This window comes from Canis lupus, chromosome 8 (assembly GCF_003254725.2).
Source record: "Canis lupus dingo isolate Sandy chromosome 8, ASM325472v2, whole genome shotgun sequence".
NCBI classification, from domain to species: domain Eukaryota; kingdom Metazoa; phylum Chordata; class Mammalia; order Carnivora; family Canidae; genus Canis; species Canis lupus.
The window spans coordinates 71,344,814-71,360,875 of NC_064250.1; the positions used below are offsets into that span (position 1 = coordinate 71,344,814).

At 40.3% G+C, this 16,062-nt stretch overlaps 1 protein-coding gene across 13 annotated transcripts in view; it reads left to right on the forward strand.

The window, feature by feature from the left end:
• The window catches only part of MARK3 (microtubule affinity regulating kinase 3), a 121,712-nt gene that overhangs the window by 25,995 nt on the left and 79,655 nt on the right, over positions 1–16,062 (forward strand). For 11 of the 13 annotated variants that reach the window (XM_035719572.2, XM_035719570.2, XM_035719571.2 and 8 more), the window contains exon 2: positions 1,637–1,828. The exons of 1 other annotated variant lie outside the window; for it this stretch is intronic. In XM_035719572.2, coding sequence (XP_035575465.1) covers positions 1,637–1,828 — 192 coding nt within the window. Of the gene's footprint in view, positions 1–1,636; positions 1,829–16,062 lie in introns of those variants that run through there. One more of the 13 variants, XM_035719574.2, reaches the window with a different exon arrangement.

Here is a 16,062-nt window from a genome sequence, read left to right on the forward strand (position 1 = left end):
TGTATGTGTGTGCCTCCTTTTAAAATTTGTTTGTTTGTTCGTTTATTTATTTAGTGAGCATGAGAGGGGGATGGGCAGAGGTAGAGGGAGAAGCCAACTCCCTGCTGAGCAGGGAGCCCAACATGTAGCTCAATCCCAGGATCCTGAGATCATGACCTGAGCTGAAGGCAGACACTTAACTGACTGAGCTATCCAGGCACCCCTGTATCTCCTTTATTCATCAATCAATGGACATTTGGGCTGTTTCCATATTTTGGCTGTTGTAAGTAATGCTACTATAAACATAGGGATGCATGGATGTCTTTCAAGTAGTGCTTTTGTATTTTTGTATTTTGAGTGTAAATACCCAGTAGTGTGGATCATAGGGTAGTTCTATTTTCAACTTTCTGAGGAACCTCCAGCCTATTCTCCAGAGTGTTGCTCCAGTACTCATTCCCACCAACAGTGCATGAAGGTTCCCCTTTCTTTTTTTTTTTTTTTAATTTTTTTTAAATTTTATTTATTTATGATAGTCACATAGAGAGAGAGAGAGAGAGGCAGAGACATAGGCAGAGGGAGAAGCAGGCTCCATGCACCGGGAGCCTGACGTGGGATTCGATCCGGGGTCTCCAGGATCGCACCCTGGGCCAAAGGCAGGCGCCAAACCGCTGCGCCACCCAGGGATCCCGGTTCCCCTTTCTTTTTTAAAGATTTTTATTTATTTATTCATGAAAGACACACACACAGAGAGAGAGAGAGAGAGAGAGAGAGGCAGAGGCAGAGACACAGGCAGAGGGAGAAGCAGGCTCCATGCAGGGAACCCAACATGGGACTCGATCCTGGGACTCCAGGATCACGCCCTGGGCCGAAGGCGGGTGCCAAACCGCTGAGCCACCCAGGGATCCCCAAGTTTCCCCTTTCTCCATATCCTTGCCAACACCTGTTTTTTCTTGTGTTGTTGATTTTAGCCTTCTGACAGGTGTGAGGTGATACCAGATTGTGGTTTTAATTCGCACTTCCCTGATGATGAGTGATAATGAGCTTCATTTCTGTATGTCTTTGGAGAAATGTCTTTTTTTTTTTTTTTTTTTAAGATTTTATTTTTTCATGAGAGAGAGAGACGTGGGGGCGGGGGGTAGAGACATAGGCAGAGGGAGAAGCAGGCTTCTCATAGGACTCGATCCCAGACCCGGGGATCACACCCTGAGCCGAAGGCAGGCGCCCAACCACTGAGCCACCCAGGCATCCCTTTCTTTGGATTTCTTACTAAAAAGTGATGTGGCCTTGAATAAATCACAAAAGTATCCTCCTCTGGTCAAGGATCATATGTGCAGATGCATTTAGTAGCTTACGGAGAAGTTATATTCTTTAAGACAGTAAAGCAGTATTGTTACTCCTATTCTGTGTTGTAGCCACATACAGAAAATACCTCATTTTCTTCTGAACATCTACTTCAACCCTTGATATTTTTCTTCTTAGGATTTGCTTGTTTTCCTTATAAATTTAGATTATATGGGCAAATTCCTTTAAAGTGCTAGATGCATTAAGATTACAATTTAAAGCAGTAATGTTTTGTTTTTTCAACTAGGGGCTCTTAAAATTTGGCAAGTACCATGTGTTCTCTCATTTCCTTATTTCTGTATATGTTATATTGTAGCACACGTCACATGGAGATGGGCGGCAAGAAGTTACCTCTCGCACTGGGCGCTCTGGAGCTAGGTGTAGAAACTCTATAGCTTCCTGTGCTGATGAACAACCTCACATCGGAAACTACAGACTATTGAAAACAATCGGCAAGGGGAATTTTGCAAAAGTGAAATTGGCAAGACACATCCTTACAGGCAGAGAGGTAAATATTAAGTCTAATTTCTGTTAAAACACTTGCTCTCTTTAAGTCCATGTGAGAGAAAGAGGAAGATAATGTATGTATTTGGGTTAATTTCTAAGCTATTTAAATATTGTTTTTAAGAACAAGAAACTTACATACTAATTATCTGGGAATTGTTTTGCTTTCCCATTTCTTTAAATGAAGTGTAAGTATTGCATTGAGTTTGAATGAGTTTTAAAAATGGGTAGTGTTTTTTTTTTTTTTTTTTTTTTCAGTGTAAACCTCCGCCATCAAGAGTAAAAATTGTTCTGAGCTTCATGTGTAAGCTCAGTGTACTTGCAAATCAATAATGTTTTTATAGATTTTTATCTTCCAGAAGTTTCTTCATTTCCCCAAATAAACTTCTTTCATAGCTATGTTTTTTATTAGTTGTTGTGTAGGAAGGTATATGCTTTCCTAACCTTTGTGGTGATTGACTTTCTGCTTAACAATATTCTGTATTTATCAAGAATACCTTGGTTAAAAATACTAAATTGACTCCCTCATCTTCTATGTGTGCAATACAGAACCTGTTTTGCTTCTTTGACTTTTTCCATTTAGATCTTTATGCCTGCTCTTCCCTCTGCCTGAAATACATTTCACCCTTTTGTGTAGGGATCGCTTCTGGGAAGGAGTTGTTGACAGATTCCCTTTTCCCAGGCATGGGACTCAGATTAAAAATCCTGATACTGGACGCCTGGATGGCTCAGCGGTTGAGCGTCTGCCTTTGTTTGGCCCAGGGCGTGATCCTGGATTCCCGGGATCAAATCCCACATCGGGCTTCCTGCATGGAGCCTGCTTCTGCCTCTGCCTCTCTCTCTGTCTTTCATGAATAAATAAATAAAATCTTAAAAAGAAAAATCCTGATACTTCTCATATAGCATGCTTTACATTATACTGGAACTGCTTATTTACCCATCTTCCTCCTCCAGGCTTTAGGGTAGATGTCCATACTTTTTTTTTTTTTTTTTAAGATTTTATTTATTTATTCATGAGAGACACAGAGAGAGGCAGAGACACAGGCAGAGGGAGAAGCAGGCTTCATGCAGGGAGCCCAATGTGGGACTCGATCCCGGGACTCAAGGATCATGCCCTGGGCTGAAGGTGGCGCTAAACTGCTGAGCCACCCAGGGATTCCCCCAGATGTCCATACTTAACACGGTGTTTGGCACACAGTAGGTGGTTAATAAATACATGTTGAATGATTGTAATGGTTCTTTTGAAGCAAGCTTTTTAAAGAAATGTTTTCCCTGTATGAGAGCCTCCTAATAGGTATGCCAAGACAGTGTTACAGATGTGTCATAGTATTGATTCTTGCAGCCCACCATGCCTGGGACTGCTGGAACAAGACCCTGGGCCAGCCATTCTGTCACTAAGCAGCCTCTGTTTGCTGCAGTGTGCCTTACAGATATTCTCATTTTCTGTGTGTGCTTGGAGTTGAAGAAGGTTGGGAAGTACAGGTCTACACTCCCTGGAGTTACAGACTTTAACTAAAAGTTTGCCTCTTCATGTTTCATGTCAACTTTCACGTGACAAATCCCTATTTAGTACTCCTTGTTGAGATACCTGGGTTGCTTTTAGAATTAGGAAACAGCATGTGTGGGTGGGGCTTTCCTTGCTGTCCTTAAGTAAAGCTTTGTGAAACAGGGCAAAACCTCTTTAGTTTAAAAAAACAAAAAACAAACCTCTTTAGTTTAGTCCCCACCAGCTCTAAGTAGTTACTCTCCCAGTTTCCTTAGAAGGACAGCTGGTGGGTTGGGAGACAATGAGACAGATGGACCCTCTTCCCTACTCTCCCAAGCTGCAATTTGGCCTACTGTGTATATTAGATCTAGTAGGTTCTCTCTCTGGAAAGACTTGAATCTGATTAGCAGAATGGCTTAATTTAAAATTTTTGTTTGTTTTTAACTTTAAATTAAACAATTCTTGGGTTTTTTTTTCTCCCCTATTGTAGGTATTACCCAGAATCATGGAAAATGTAAAGATATTTCTACTTTACAGAAATTCATTATGTAGGAAGTACAAGTTCCTTGAAATTTTTCTCTTTATTTTTATTTTATTTTATTTTATTTTTTTTATTTATTTTTTTAATTTTTTAATTTATTTATGATAGGCATGCAGCGAGAGAGAGAGAGGCAGAGACACAGGCAGAGGGAGAAGCAGGCTCCATGCACCGGGAGCCCGACGTGGGATTCGATCCCGGGTCTCCAGGATCGCGCCCTGGGCCAAAGGCAGGCGCTAAACCGCTGTGCCACCCAGGGATCCCTATTTTATTTTTTAAAAAAGATTTTTATTTATTCATGAGAGACAGAGAGAGGTAGAGAGACTGGCAGAGACATAGGCAGAGGGAGGAGAAGCACGCTCCATGCAAGGAGCCTGACGCAGGACTTCAATCCCGGGACTCTGGGGATCACGCCCTAAGCCAGAGGCAGACGCTCAACCACTGAGCCACCCCAGTGTCCCAAAATTTCTCTCTTTAAAGAGGATCACTTTCAGCAGTTTGGTGTAGATTCCCAGTTTTTTGTATAAATAATAACTTTTTGTTTACTTTAACAAAAAGAGACTCGTGGACATAACGGTAATTTTCTTAGCAACATACTTGACCATGTCTGCATCTTAGTGCTCATAGATCTGACACATTCTATTTCCAGTGTGTGCTGGTGCCATGGTTTATCCCCTATTGGTGGATATTGAGTGGTTTCTGATTTTTTATGCTCCTGTAAACATTTGCAGTGAACATTCCTTAACATAACTCTTTACTCTTGAAAAGAGTGTTTCTGTAGGGTAAATTCCTAGAATTGGGTGTTCTGGGTCAAAAAAGATGAATATTTGACATTGTAATAGGTACTGCTAAATTACTTTTGAGAAAATGTCAGAGTACTTTATTCTACCAGATTGAATGAGAGTATCCATTTTTCTGTACCCTTACTAATACAATGTAGATAATTTTTACCTGGACAAAAAATTATGTTTTTTAATGCTTGCTTCCTTTTAATAACTAGATTGATGACATTTTCATGTATTTTCTTACTCATATTTGCTTTTTTTTTTTTTTGTATATTTTTTTATTGGAGTTCGATTTGCCAACATATAGTATAACACCCAGTGCTCATCCCGTCTAGTGCCCCCCCTCAGTGCCCGTCACCCAGTCAGCCCATCCCCCCACCCACCTCCCCTTCCACTACCCCTTGTTCGTTTCCCAAAGTTAGGAGTCTCATGTTCTGTCTCCCTCTCTGATATTTCCCACTCATTTTCTCTCCTTTCCCCTTTAATCCCTATCACTATTTATATTCCCCAAATGAATGAAACCGTATAATGTTTGTCCTCCGATTGACTTACTTCACTCAGCGTAATACCCTCCAGTTCTATCCACGTTGAAGCAAATGGTGGATATTCGTCGTTTCTAATGGCTGAGTAATACTCCATTGTATATATAGACCACATCTTCTTTATCCATTCATCTTTTGGTGGACACTGAGGCTCCTTCCACAGTTAGGCTATTGTGGACATTGCTGCTATGAACATTGGGGTGCAGGTGTCTCAGTTTTTCACTCCATCTGTATCTTTAGGGTAGTAGTACAATTGCTGGGTCTTAGGGTAATTCTATTTTTAACTCTCTGAGGAAATTTCATATTTGCTTTTTTTTATTTTATTTTTTTTTCATATTTGCTTTTAAAATAAGTTTCCCATTTGTATCCTTTATCCATTTTTTAAAAAAGATTTATTTATTTATTCATTCATTCATTTATTCATTCATGAGAAACAGGGAGAGGCAGAGGAGACAGAGAGAGAAACAGGCTCCATATAGGGAGCCCAATGTGGGACTCATTCCTAAGACCCTGGGATCATGCCCTGAGCCGAAGGGAGACGTTCAACCAGTGAGCCACTCGGGTGTCCCCATTTTCTTCTATTTTAAATCTTACTGATTGGGGCACCTGGGTGGCTCAGTCAGTTAAGCATCCAACTTGTGATTTTGTCTCAGGTCATGATCTCATGGTTGTGGAATTGAACTCCACTTCAGTCTCTGTGCTCAGCGTGGAGTCTTCTTCAGATTCTCTCTCTCTCTCTCTCTCTCAAATAAATAGATAAAAGTCTTTAAAGATAAATAAATCTGGGACACTTAGGTGGCTCAGCGGTTGAGCATTTGCCTTTGGTTCAGGGTGTGATCCCAGAGTTCCGGGATCAAGTCCCACATCGGGCTCCCTATGAGGAGCCTGCTTCTCCCTGTGCCTGTGTCTCTGCCTCTCTCTCTGTCTCTCATGAATAAATAAATAAAATCTTTCCTCCCCCCAAAATTGTAATGATTTAAACCTATTGCGTTTCATGCATCAGTCTGATCTGTTGGGTTTCATAACTTGGTGAGAAAGGTTTACTTTTTTCCAAGATCTAAAAAAATGGTTTTGTATCTTCTTCAAACACTCCTATGGCTCCCGTTTGAATGTTTTCATTCATTTGGTATATGTTTTAGGGAATTAGTATGAAGTGTAGCGATCAAACTTTTTTTTCCCATGTAGATTACTGCTTATCCTGGGATCATCTGTCCTTTCCCCCAGTTGAAGATACCTGCTTTATCACATGCCATATTCCCATATATATGTCTTTTTGTTTCTCTGATCTATTTATTTAGTGTCGTACCCATACTGTGGGAGTTTTATTACTGCTGCTTTGAATTGTACCTTTTGATGTTTTAGAGTAGGTTAAATGCTCTACAGATTATTATTTTTTAAAAACTTCATACCTCATCTTGCCATATACTGTGTTAGACTAATTTTAGAATCAAGATACCATGTTTCAAAAATAGTCTTACTGGAAATTCAGTAAGATTAATTTCGATTGGAATCAACTGGGGGAACAGGGTGGCTCAGTGGTTGAGCATCTGCCTTTGCCTCGGGTCGCAATCCTGGGGTCCTGGGATTGAGTCCCACATTGGGCTCCCTGCGGGGAGCCTGCTTCTCCCTCTGCCTATGTCTCTGCCTCTCTCTCTGTGTCTCTTATGAATAAATAAATAAAATCTTAAAAAAAAAAAAAAGAGAATTAACTGAATTTATAAACTGATCTGGGGGAAATTTGCTATTTTAATGACATCAAGTCCTATATAGGAATATGAAGTGTGCTCAGTTTTGTTTTCAGGCTTTATAATTTTCTTCATCTACATTTTACATAATTCTTTTTTCTTTTTTAAGTTTTTTTTTTTTTTTTTTATTCATAAGAGACACACACACAGAAAGAGTTAGGATCATGCCCTGGGCTGAAGGCGGCGCTAAACCTGGGCCACTGGGGCTTCCCGGTTTTGCATAATTCTTAAGTTCATTCCCAGGTATTTTAAAATTTTTATTGCTGATGTGAATGACATTTTTTCCTTAGCTGTTATGAATAATAAAATAACATTTGTATAATATCTTGTATCTGACCACCCTTTGAACTCACTCTCATTTTGGACATCAAAATTAAGCAAATTATATTATTTTTAAAATTACACATCATTTTTTCCTTTGAAGTACAGTTCTCTGAATTCTAACACATTTATAGATTCACGTTATCACCACTGTGATCAAGATACACAGAAGAGTAGCTACAGCTGTCAGACCATGCTGTTTTTTAAAGGATGGGCAAAATATCAGCATGTTTATGTGTGAATGGGAATAATCTGACAGAAAGGGGGAAAGTGGGGGGAGAGATTTGAGTGGGTGAGAGAGGATGGTGGAAGTGTTGTCCTTGATAATGTGGACAGTTCTTACATGGAAACAGGAGAAAGGTAGAGGGCACTGGCATTGGTGCAGCTCAGGGCTCTGTATGCTGGTGTGGGAGCTTGTGGAGGTTTTCTTCTCTTTGCAGCTATTTTTTCAGTAAAAGGGAAGAAGCAAGATCATCAGCTAAGAGTGTGATTGATTACCAAGGAGACAGGAGATATTAGAAATGTGAGAAGTTACAGTAATTCCTGGGCAAGCAGGAGACTTAATCGATTGGAGGAATGTGGTAGAATTGCCAGGTGGCCTGAAGGCTTCCCTGAGGTTAGTGATCGTGGATTTAAAGTGAGAATAGGGCGGCCCCGGTGGTGCAGCGGCTTACTGCCGCCTGCAGCCTGAGGTGTGATTCTGGAGACCCGGGATCGAGTCCCATGTTGAGCTCCTTGCATGGAGCCTGCTTCTCCCTCTGCCTGTGTCTCTGCCTCTCTTTCTCTCTGTGTCTCTCATGAATAAATAAATAAAATCTTTAAAAATAAATAAATAAAAATAAAGTGGGAATAGGCAGCATGGCTGGAAATTACTCCAGCAACATGCAGGTACCCAGACACAGGCATAGCATTTATACGTATTGGGATTTTTTGTCACACTAAGTGTAGTGAATAGGAACAGCAGGGGCATTGATTGGGAATACCTCAGGGAGTGATTGCAGGACTACAGATTTGAGTAGGAAATATCTTGAGAGGGAAAACAAACCATAAGAAGGTGGTAGGACCAGTGGATTATGGATCCTGGAGAGTTTAGACAGTTATTGGAGCTCTAGACAAGTGGATTATGGATCCTGGAGAGTTTAGACAGTTATTGGAGCTCTAGACAGAGGGGAGGAGGAAAAGTGGAGAAGGTGATTAGAGAGTGGGAAGCCCAAATTAAGGTCAGAAAGGAGTTTTCCAGTACTGGTAATTCCAGAGATTGGAGAATATAAGTGGCTTAAGTGTGTGACTTCTTTTTTCTACTCCAGAAGCTTTGTAGACTCTTCATATTTATCCTTGCTATTCAGAAATTTCATAGTGAGGTACCAGGGAGTTCGTGTACATTGATTGTTCTTGGTTGTTCATTGAACCCTTTTAATTTGGAGATTCTTGTCTTTCAGTTCTAGAGAATTTTCTCATTTTATTATTTAAAAATCTTCATTCTGGGCAGCCCGGATGGCTCAGCCGGTTTAGTGGCGCCTGCAGCCCAGGGCGTGATCCTGAAGACCCCGGATTGAGTCCCATGTTGGGCTCCCTGCATGGAGCCTGCTTCTCCCTCTGCCTATGTCTTTGACTCTCTCTCTCTCCATTTCTCTCATGAATAAATAAATAAAATATTTTTAAAAATAAAAAATAAAAAAAAATAAAAAATAAAATAAAAATCTTCATTCTGTAATGCTTACAATCAGAGACTGGAACTCTTGGAAAAGAACCTTGACTTTTTTTTTTTTAATATTTTATTTATTTATTCATAGAGGCACAGAGAGAGAGAGAGAGGCAGAGACACAGGCAGAGGGAGAAGCAGGCTCCATGCAGGGAGCCCGATGTGGGACTTGATCCTGGGTCTCCAGGATCACACCTCAGGCTGCAGGCGGTGCTAAACCACTGCACCGTGGGGGCTGCCTGAACCTTGACTTTTTTGAGAAAAAAATCTGTTCTCCATATATATGTGTTTCTTTCTTTTTTTTTTTTTTATATATGTGTTTCTATTTTATTTTCTGGGCTGTGTCCTTAATTTCTTTTTTCTGTTAAATTTGTGTGTTTGTGTATCCTGGTGTATCCCCCCCTCCTTCCTCCCAGCTCTTCTGATTATTTTTCTGTGTAATATCCAGTGCTGGGGTTATGAATGCTGTTTGTTTTGTTAACTCCCTGTGAGAGTAGTAAAGGCTTTTCTCTTTTTTTTTTTTTTAAATAGATTTTGCTCCCTGAACCATGTTTTTCTCTGGGGTCCTTTCTTGGCAACTGTTATACAGAGCCTTTCTTTGGAATCTGATAATCTCTCTGGTCATCTGTTTGCATTTCAGGTAGAACCCTCAGAAGCTGATCAAAACCTGGGTTTATATATGTAGGATATGTTTGACCATACAGCTTTCCTGTTGGGAGTTGTCTGGTGGTTTTATTTTATTGTAGTTCGCTAGATATCATGTCTTTAGATCTCTTCTCTGAGGCCGTTCCTTTTCTATAGACAAGAATCCTTTCTTCTGCCTAGGAGAAGCTGGTGGCCCAACTCAAGTTCTCAGTGGTAATCCGACACTTAATTTCCCCTTTTTCATCTCCAGGCCTGTCCTCTGCTGGGCTCATTGACCTTGAATCTCATCATCTCCACAGAAAACATTTTTAGTGTCTACAGAACCAGTGGTTTATTGGCTGGACTGGAGAGCAGCAGACATTCTATATACAGACCTGTGACCTTGCAATTAGCCCAGTAGTTCCACTGTTGCCTCTGGTGCCTCCCAACTTCCCAAGTTTGGAGCCCTTCCCAAGTTGTGCTAGGCAAATCATGTTTCTGGTTATGATTTTCTCTCCTCTCTTTGAGAAAATTATTGAACTGTCTTTTCCACTGTTGTCTTTTCACCTTGTTACTGTGCTGTTGTGCCTGTATGCCTTTACTGTCTGTCCTCCACGTTTAACTGGATGTGAGCTGTTAACCTGCTCATACCTGTGTCCTGTCTCCTGCACTGGAGGAGGCACCAGAGAGTAGGAAGGGGAAGGATTGGATCTGGCACCTCATTCACCATTTGTTATTGAGTAAGAAGGATAAGCTGTACTTCTTCATTCTGAGATGTGCTCAACTTCTTGGGATTTTAGATGAATTGTTTTATATTTTAGCCACAACTTTGTGTGTGTGTGTGTGTGTGTGTGTGTGTGTGTGTGTGTGTGTGATTGTCTTCACATAGAGACTAGAGAGGAAAAAATATCACACACTTAAAATATTCTGAATACCATTTTTGTCTTTGTATATTCTCTGTACTCATGTATATGGTTTTCACCATATTTTTGGTCATAATTTTGTTTTATGGTTTTTCTCCCTCAGAATTACATGCCGAGCAGTGCTCTATGCCAGTGCATGGTCATCGTAGCAGGTTTAGTAGTTGTGCACGGTTGCACTGAGTAGAACAGTTCCCAAATTCTTTGTGTCTCAGGATGCCTTTAAACTTTTAAAATATCAGACTCCCAAAAAACCTTTGTTTCCACAGGTTTTATATATTGATATTTATCATATTAGAAGTTAACACTAAGAAATTTAAAATATTAATTCATTTAAAATAATAACAGACCTATTACATTTAATATAAGTAACATATTTTATGGAAAAAACCCCTATTGTTCCAAACAAATTACCGAGAAGAGTGACATTGTTTAAATTTTTTTCACAAATCTCATTAGTGTTGGTCTTAATAGAAAGTAGCTGAGTTTTCATATATTCTTCTACATTTAAGTTATGTCAGTATACTGTTTTGGTTTGGCCCCACACAAACAATATAACTAGAAAAGAGGAGTATCTTAATTCCCTTTTCGGAAAATTGCAAGTATTGTTCTTTGATATTATATTAAAACTCAGCAAGTAATAATTTGGTGGCAGGAGGGGACAATGATTAATGCAGTGTTTATTCAAAACTATAGTGACTGACAAAAATTAAACTAATAATAGTAGATTTGGAGGTGAGTGGGCAGAAGGGTGAAAGAGCGCCTCCTATTCCACTAACATAAAATTGAAAAGTATAAAGACGTTCATCTTGCTTTTTAATATAACCTAGAGGTAGAGTATTTACAGTTAGTGTGCAGAAAAAAGAGAAAATCTCACCTGAACCCAATTTCTACATATTAAAAAAGATTTTATTTAAAAAAGATTTTATTTATTTATTCACGAGAGATACACAGAGAGAGGCAAAGACACAGGCAGAGGGAGCAGCAGGCTCCATGCAGGGAGCCTGACGCGGGACTCAATCCCGGGTCTCCAGGACTACACCTCGGGCTGCAGGCGGCGCTAACCCGTTGTGCCCCCGGGGCTGCCCTTGCCAGTGTTTCTAAGTGCAAAGCTATGATGTGCCTGATAGAGAAAACACATTTGTTACATAAGGTTCATTCAGATATGAGTTAGGTTCTGCAGCTGGCTGACAGGTCAATGATAATCAATGATATGTAGTAAATAAGGTGTCCTTAAAAAGAAACACCCATAAATAAAACAAGGTTATATATTGATCAGTTGATGAAAATTTTTATGAGCAGGGTCCCACAGGAACCTAACTGTGTATTTCCTCTAGGAGCAGTATTCACAGTGGCTTTGTAGAACCTAAGCACCATATCCAACAACAAACAACTATCTCCGTGTTTGAAAAGAGAAGTCTAAGTTATCTGGTGTTTTCCCCTAGCAGCTATGTGGCGAAAGGTATCAAGTAATCATAGGCTTTCCTCATAGATCAATGATTTTTGATTCACTGTTAATGTTTTCAAGAGGAGAGTCCCAAGAAGCAAATTGAGAGCTCTCTATGCAGGATGGGGTGTGTGGAGACTGCTGTCAGGCGCCTGGCTTAGCTTCTTGGTGGCTAGAAGGAAAGTGCCACATACACAGCACAGTGATTTTCTCAAGGAGGTTTCCCTGGATTGCACTGTTTGGGCACATTAATTTTGCATGTGCCCCGCAACATGGGCTTCAGATTTTTATCTTCCTGAAATTGTTTAAAATCACTTGTCTGTTGGGCAGCCCCAGTGGCTCAGCCAGGGTGTGTCCTGGAGACCCAGGATTGAATCCCACATCAGGCTCCCTTCGTGGAGCCTGCTTCTCCCTCTGCCTGTGTCTCTGCCTCTCTCTGTGTCTCATGAATAAATAAAATCTTAAAAATAAATAAATAAAGTAAATAAGTAAGTAAGTCACTTGTCTCCTGGTGGTACCTCTCCCATTCTCTTTGCCCTTCTGTTTTTATTCTTTAATTGGACCAGCAAGTGGGAGAAGAAGAAAATGTATGGGATCAGTATGCTACCTTTAACTAAATGTCCTCATTGTGGTTATGAGAAACCTTTCATTTAGTTATTTGTATTCAAGTTCTGTTATGCAGTTTAAAGTGTCAAGGCTTGTTGAAAAACCTTGTCCTTTGTTCCCAATCCCTATTTCCTAATCTTCCAAGATGGCCACTTTCAATGTTTTAAACTAATTTTTTAAAGTTTTTATTTAATTTTGATTTTTTATTTTTTTAAGATTTTATTTATTTATTCATAAGAGACACACAGAGAGACAGAGGTCTAGAAACACAGGCAGAGGGAGAAGCAGAAGCCTGACGTGGGACTCGATCGTGGGATTCCAAGATCACGCCCTGGGCTGAAGGCAGGCACTAAACCACTGAGCCACCCAGGGATTCCCGAGTTTTTATTTTAAAATTAATTAGTTAGGGATCCCTGGGTGGCACAGTGGTTTGGCGCCTGCCTTTGGCCCAGGGTGCGATCCTGGAGACCTGGGATCGAATCCCACATCGGGCTCCTGGTGCATGGAGCCTGCTTCTCCCTCTGCCTGTGTCTCTGCCTCTCTCTCTCTCTCTCTCTGTGACTATCATAAATAAATAAAAATTAAAAAAAAATAAAAAAAATAAAATCGATTAGTTAGCATACAGTGTTACATTAGATTCAGGTGTACTATATAAACTGATTCTTTAGGTTTTACCTTTATCTGTAACATGCTTTTAATCTTTAAAAACATTTTTTTTTGTTGAAGTATAGTTGATACACAGCACGCTCATATTCTTAGTTTTTTAGTTTTAGGCATTACCTACCATCTTTTTATGATGGTTATTTAGAGTCATTATTGACTTAAAAAAAAACTCTCTGTTGAAATATAACACACATCCAGAAAAAGTGCCCAAATCATAAGTGCACACCTTGATGAATTAGCACAAAAGTAAACATATTTGCATTACCACAACTCAGGGCAAAACTGTACTAAGACTTGAACTCTAGAAGCTTCTTTTCTCCTAATCACCACCCTGCCCTTCTTCCTCAAGGTAACCACTATCTTGACTTCTAACACGGTAGATCGTTTTTTGTTTTCCTTAACATTATGCTAATGGAATCATATGGTATATATTTTGTGTCTGCTTTTTTTTTTTTTTAAGATTTTATTTATTCATTCATGAGAGACACAGAGAGAGAGAGACAGGGTCCATGCAGGGAGCCTGACGTGGGACTCGATCCCAGGACTCCAGGATCATGCCCTGGGCCGAAGGCAGATGCTTAACCGCTGAGCCATCCCTGTGTCTGCTTCTTTTACTGGACTTTATGCTTGTGACATTCTTCCATGTTGTACGTCTTCCATGTGTTGGGCATTATATTTTCATTTGAAGTTTTATTTTGTAGCTACATATTGTAGTTGTCCGGCTTGGTCTTTACTGCTGTGGACTGAATTGTGTCTCTCAAAATCATATATTAAATCACTAACCATCAATGTATTTGGAAATAGGGCTTTTGTGGAAGTAGTTAAGTTAAATTAGGTCATAAAGGTAGGATCCAGTAGGATCAGTGTCCTTAAAAGAAGAGATACCAGAGAGCTGCTCTCTTTCCACCATGTAAGGATACTATGAGAAGGGGGCCATCCGCAAGCCAAGAGGAAAAGCCTTACCAGGAACTGACCGTGCTAGTCAGACCCTGATCTTGGACTTCTAGCCTTCCAGTCTGTGAGAAAATAAATTTCTGTTGTTTAAGCCACTTAGTCTGTGATATTTTTGTTATGGCAGCCTGAGCTGACTAATAATCCATCCTTCCGGGCTACTGCATCGTCTTAAAGAACTTGGGACCTTTTTGACTTCTCTTTTTTTGTGTTTGTGGATGCTTAACGCATGTTGGGAGCAGGATATTGGGACCTTTTGACCAGTAGAAAATTGACAGGAAGTGGAAGATGAGGATATTTATTTCTCTGGTGGGTGTTTGCACAGGTTTGTTGGGCCCTAGGGTGACGTATGTTAGGGGAAGCCCTTCTCATGTATGAGCTCTCTTTATCCCTATTTTGTAATTTTCCACTTTGTTTCTGGCATCAGGGTGAATAAATGGAATTTCCCAGAACTTGACACAACAAGTGGCAGGGACACTCCTCTTTCCTTGCTGGTGAACTCCCTTGGCTTTTGCTGTGCATGCTCCCACCCCCACTCCCAACCCCCGGAAATAAACCTCCACAACCTTGGGAACACATGTGTGCTCTTCTCTCCAGCCCCCATCTTTTTCAGACACCTGGTGATGCCTCCACAGTTGCTTCCTCTTTTATTGACCCGAGGTCTGAGCTCTCCCCCTGGCGCCAGCTCTGGGACAAGGTTATTTTGGTAGTTGAGTCACCACATCAGGGAGCTAGAGGAAGAGGGATTAGCTTCCGCCTCAGGCTTCATGGCCACACAGACATGCATCATTGTAAATGACAGATAGTGTTTTACTCAGAGGACATTTACTTTTAATAAAATGACGCTCCTACAGTTTGATTTAGCTGAATGAAACATATTTTGAACTCCTTTTTTTCTTCTTTAAATACTATTTGAATAGCAGTATTTAAAAAAGAAAGTGCTTAAGAATAGAATCTTTACAGTAGAAGGCAGATACTGAGCAGAGCCAGAAGAAGCTAGTGATCCAAAGTCTGGTCATGAGAATAGAAACTAGGTCTCAGGATCGGAGGGAAGAAGAACCAGAAAGGCAGCATATTTGCTGGATCTGGCCCTCAGAAGAAAGAAGAAAACAGAATAATGTCCAGAAAGGAATCGTGTATTTAAGGGGTTTCTTTGGAGATTGGGAGACCCATAAAATTATTTATTAAAGTTTGAAGCAAATTAATTCATTAAACTTAGAAGTGTAATTTTTATTTGCTTTATATTTTTTTATTTTTTAAGATTTTATTTATTTATTCATGAGAGACATAAAGATAAAGAGGGAGAGAGAGGGGCAGAGACACAGGCAGAGGGAGAAGCAGGCTCCATGCAGGGAGCCCAACGTGGGACTCGATTCCGGGTCTCCAGGATCAGGCCCTGGGCTGAAGGTGGTGCTAAACCTCTGAGCCACCCGGGCTGCCCAAGAAGTGTAATATATATATATATATATATATATATTTATTTATTTATTTAGGGGGGGTTATCTTTTATTTTATTTTTTTAATTTTTTATTTATTTATGATAGTCACACATTGAGAGAGAGAGAGAGAGAGAGAGAGAGAGAGAGGCGGAGACATAGGCAGAGGGAGAAGCAGGCTCCATGCACCAGGAGCCCGATGGGATTCGATCCCGGGTCTCCAGGATCGCGCCCTGGGCCAAAAGCAGGCGCTAAACCGCTGCGCCACCCAGGGATCCCAAGAAGTGTAATTTTTAAATCACATTGATGTTTGTTAAATCACCAGAAACCCTATTTCTTCACTCCTCTGTCTCTATCTCAAACATGTGCGTGGTTACTGAACCATACACCATACTGCGTATGGGTGTTCCTTACATCAACTCAGGAAGCATTGAATACTTCTTACATACCTGGTAGTATGTCGGGCTATAAT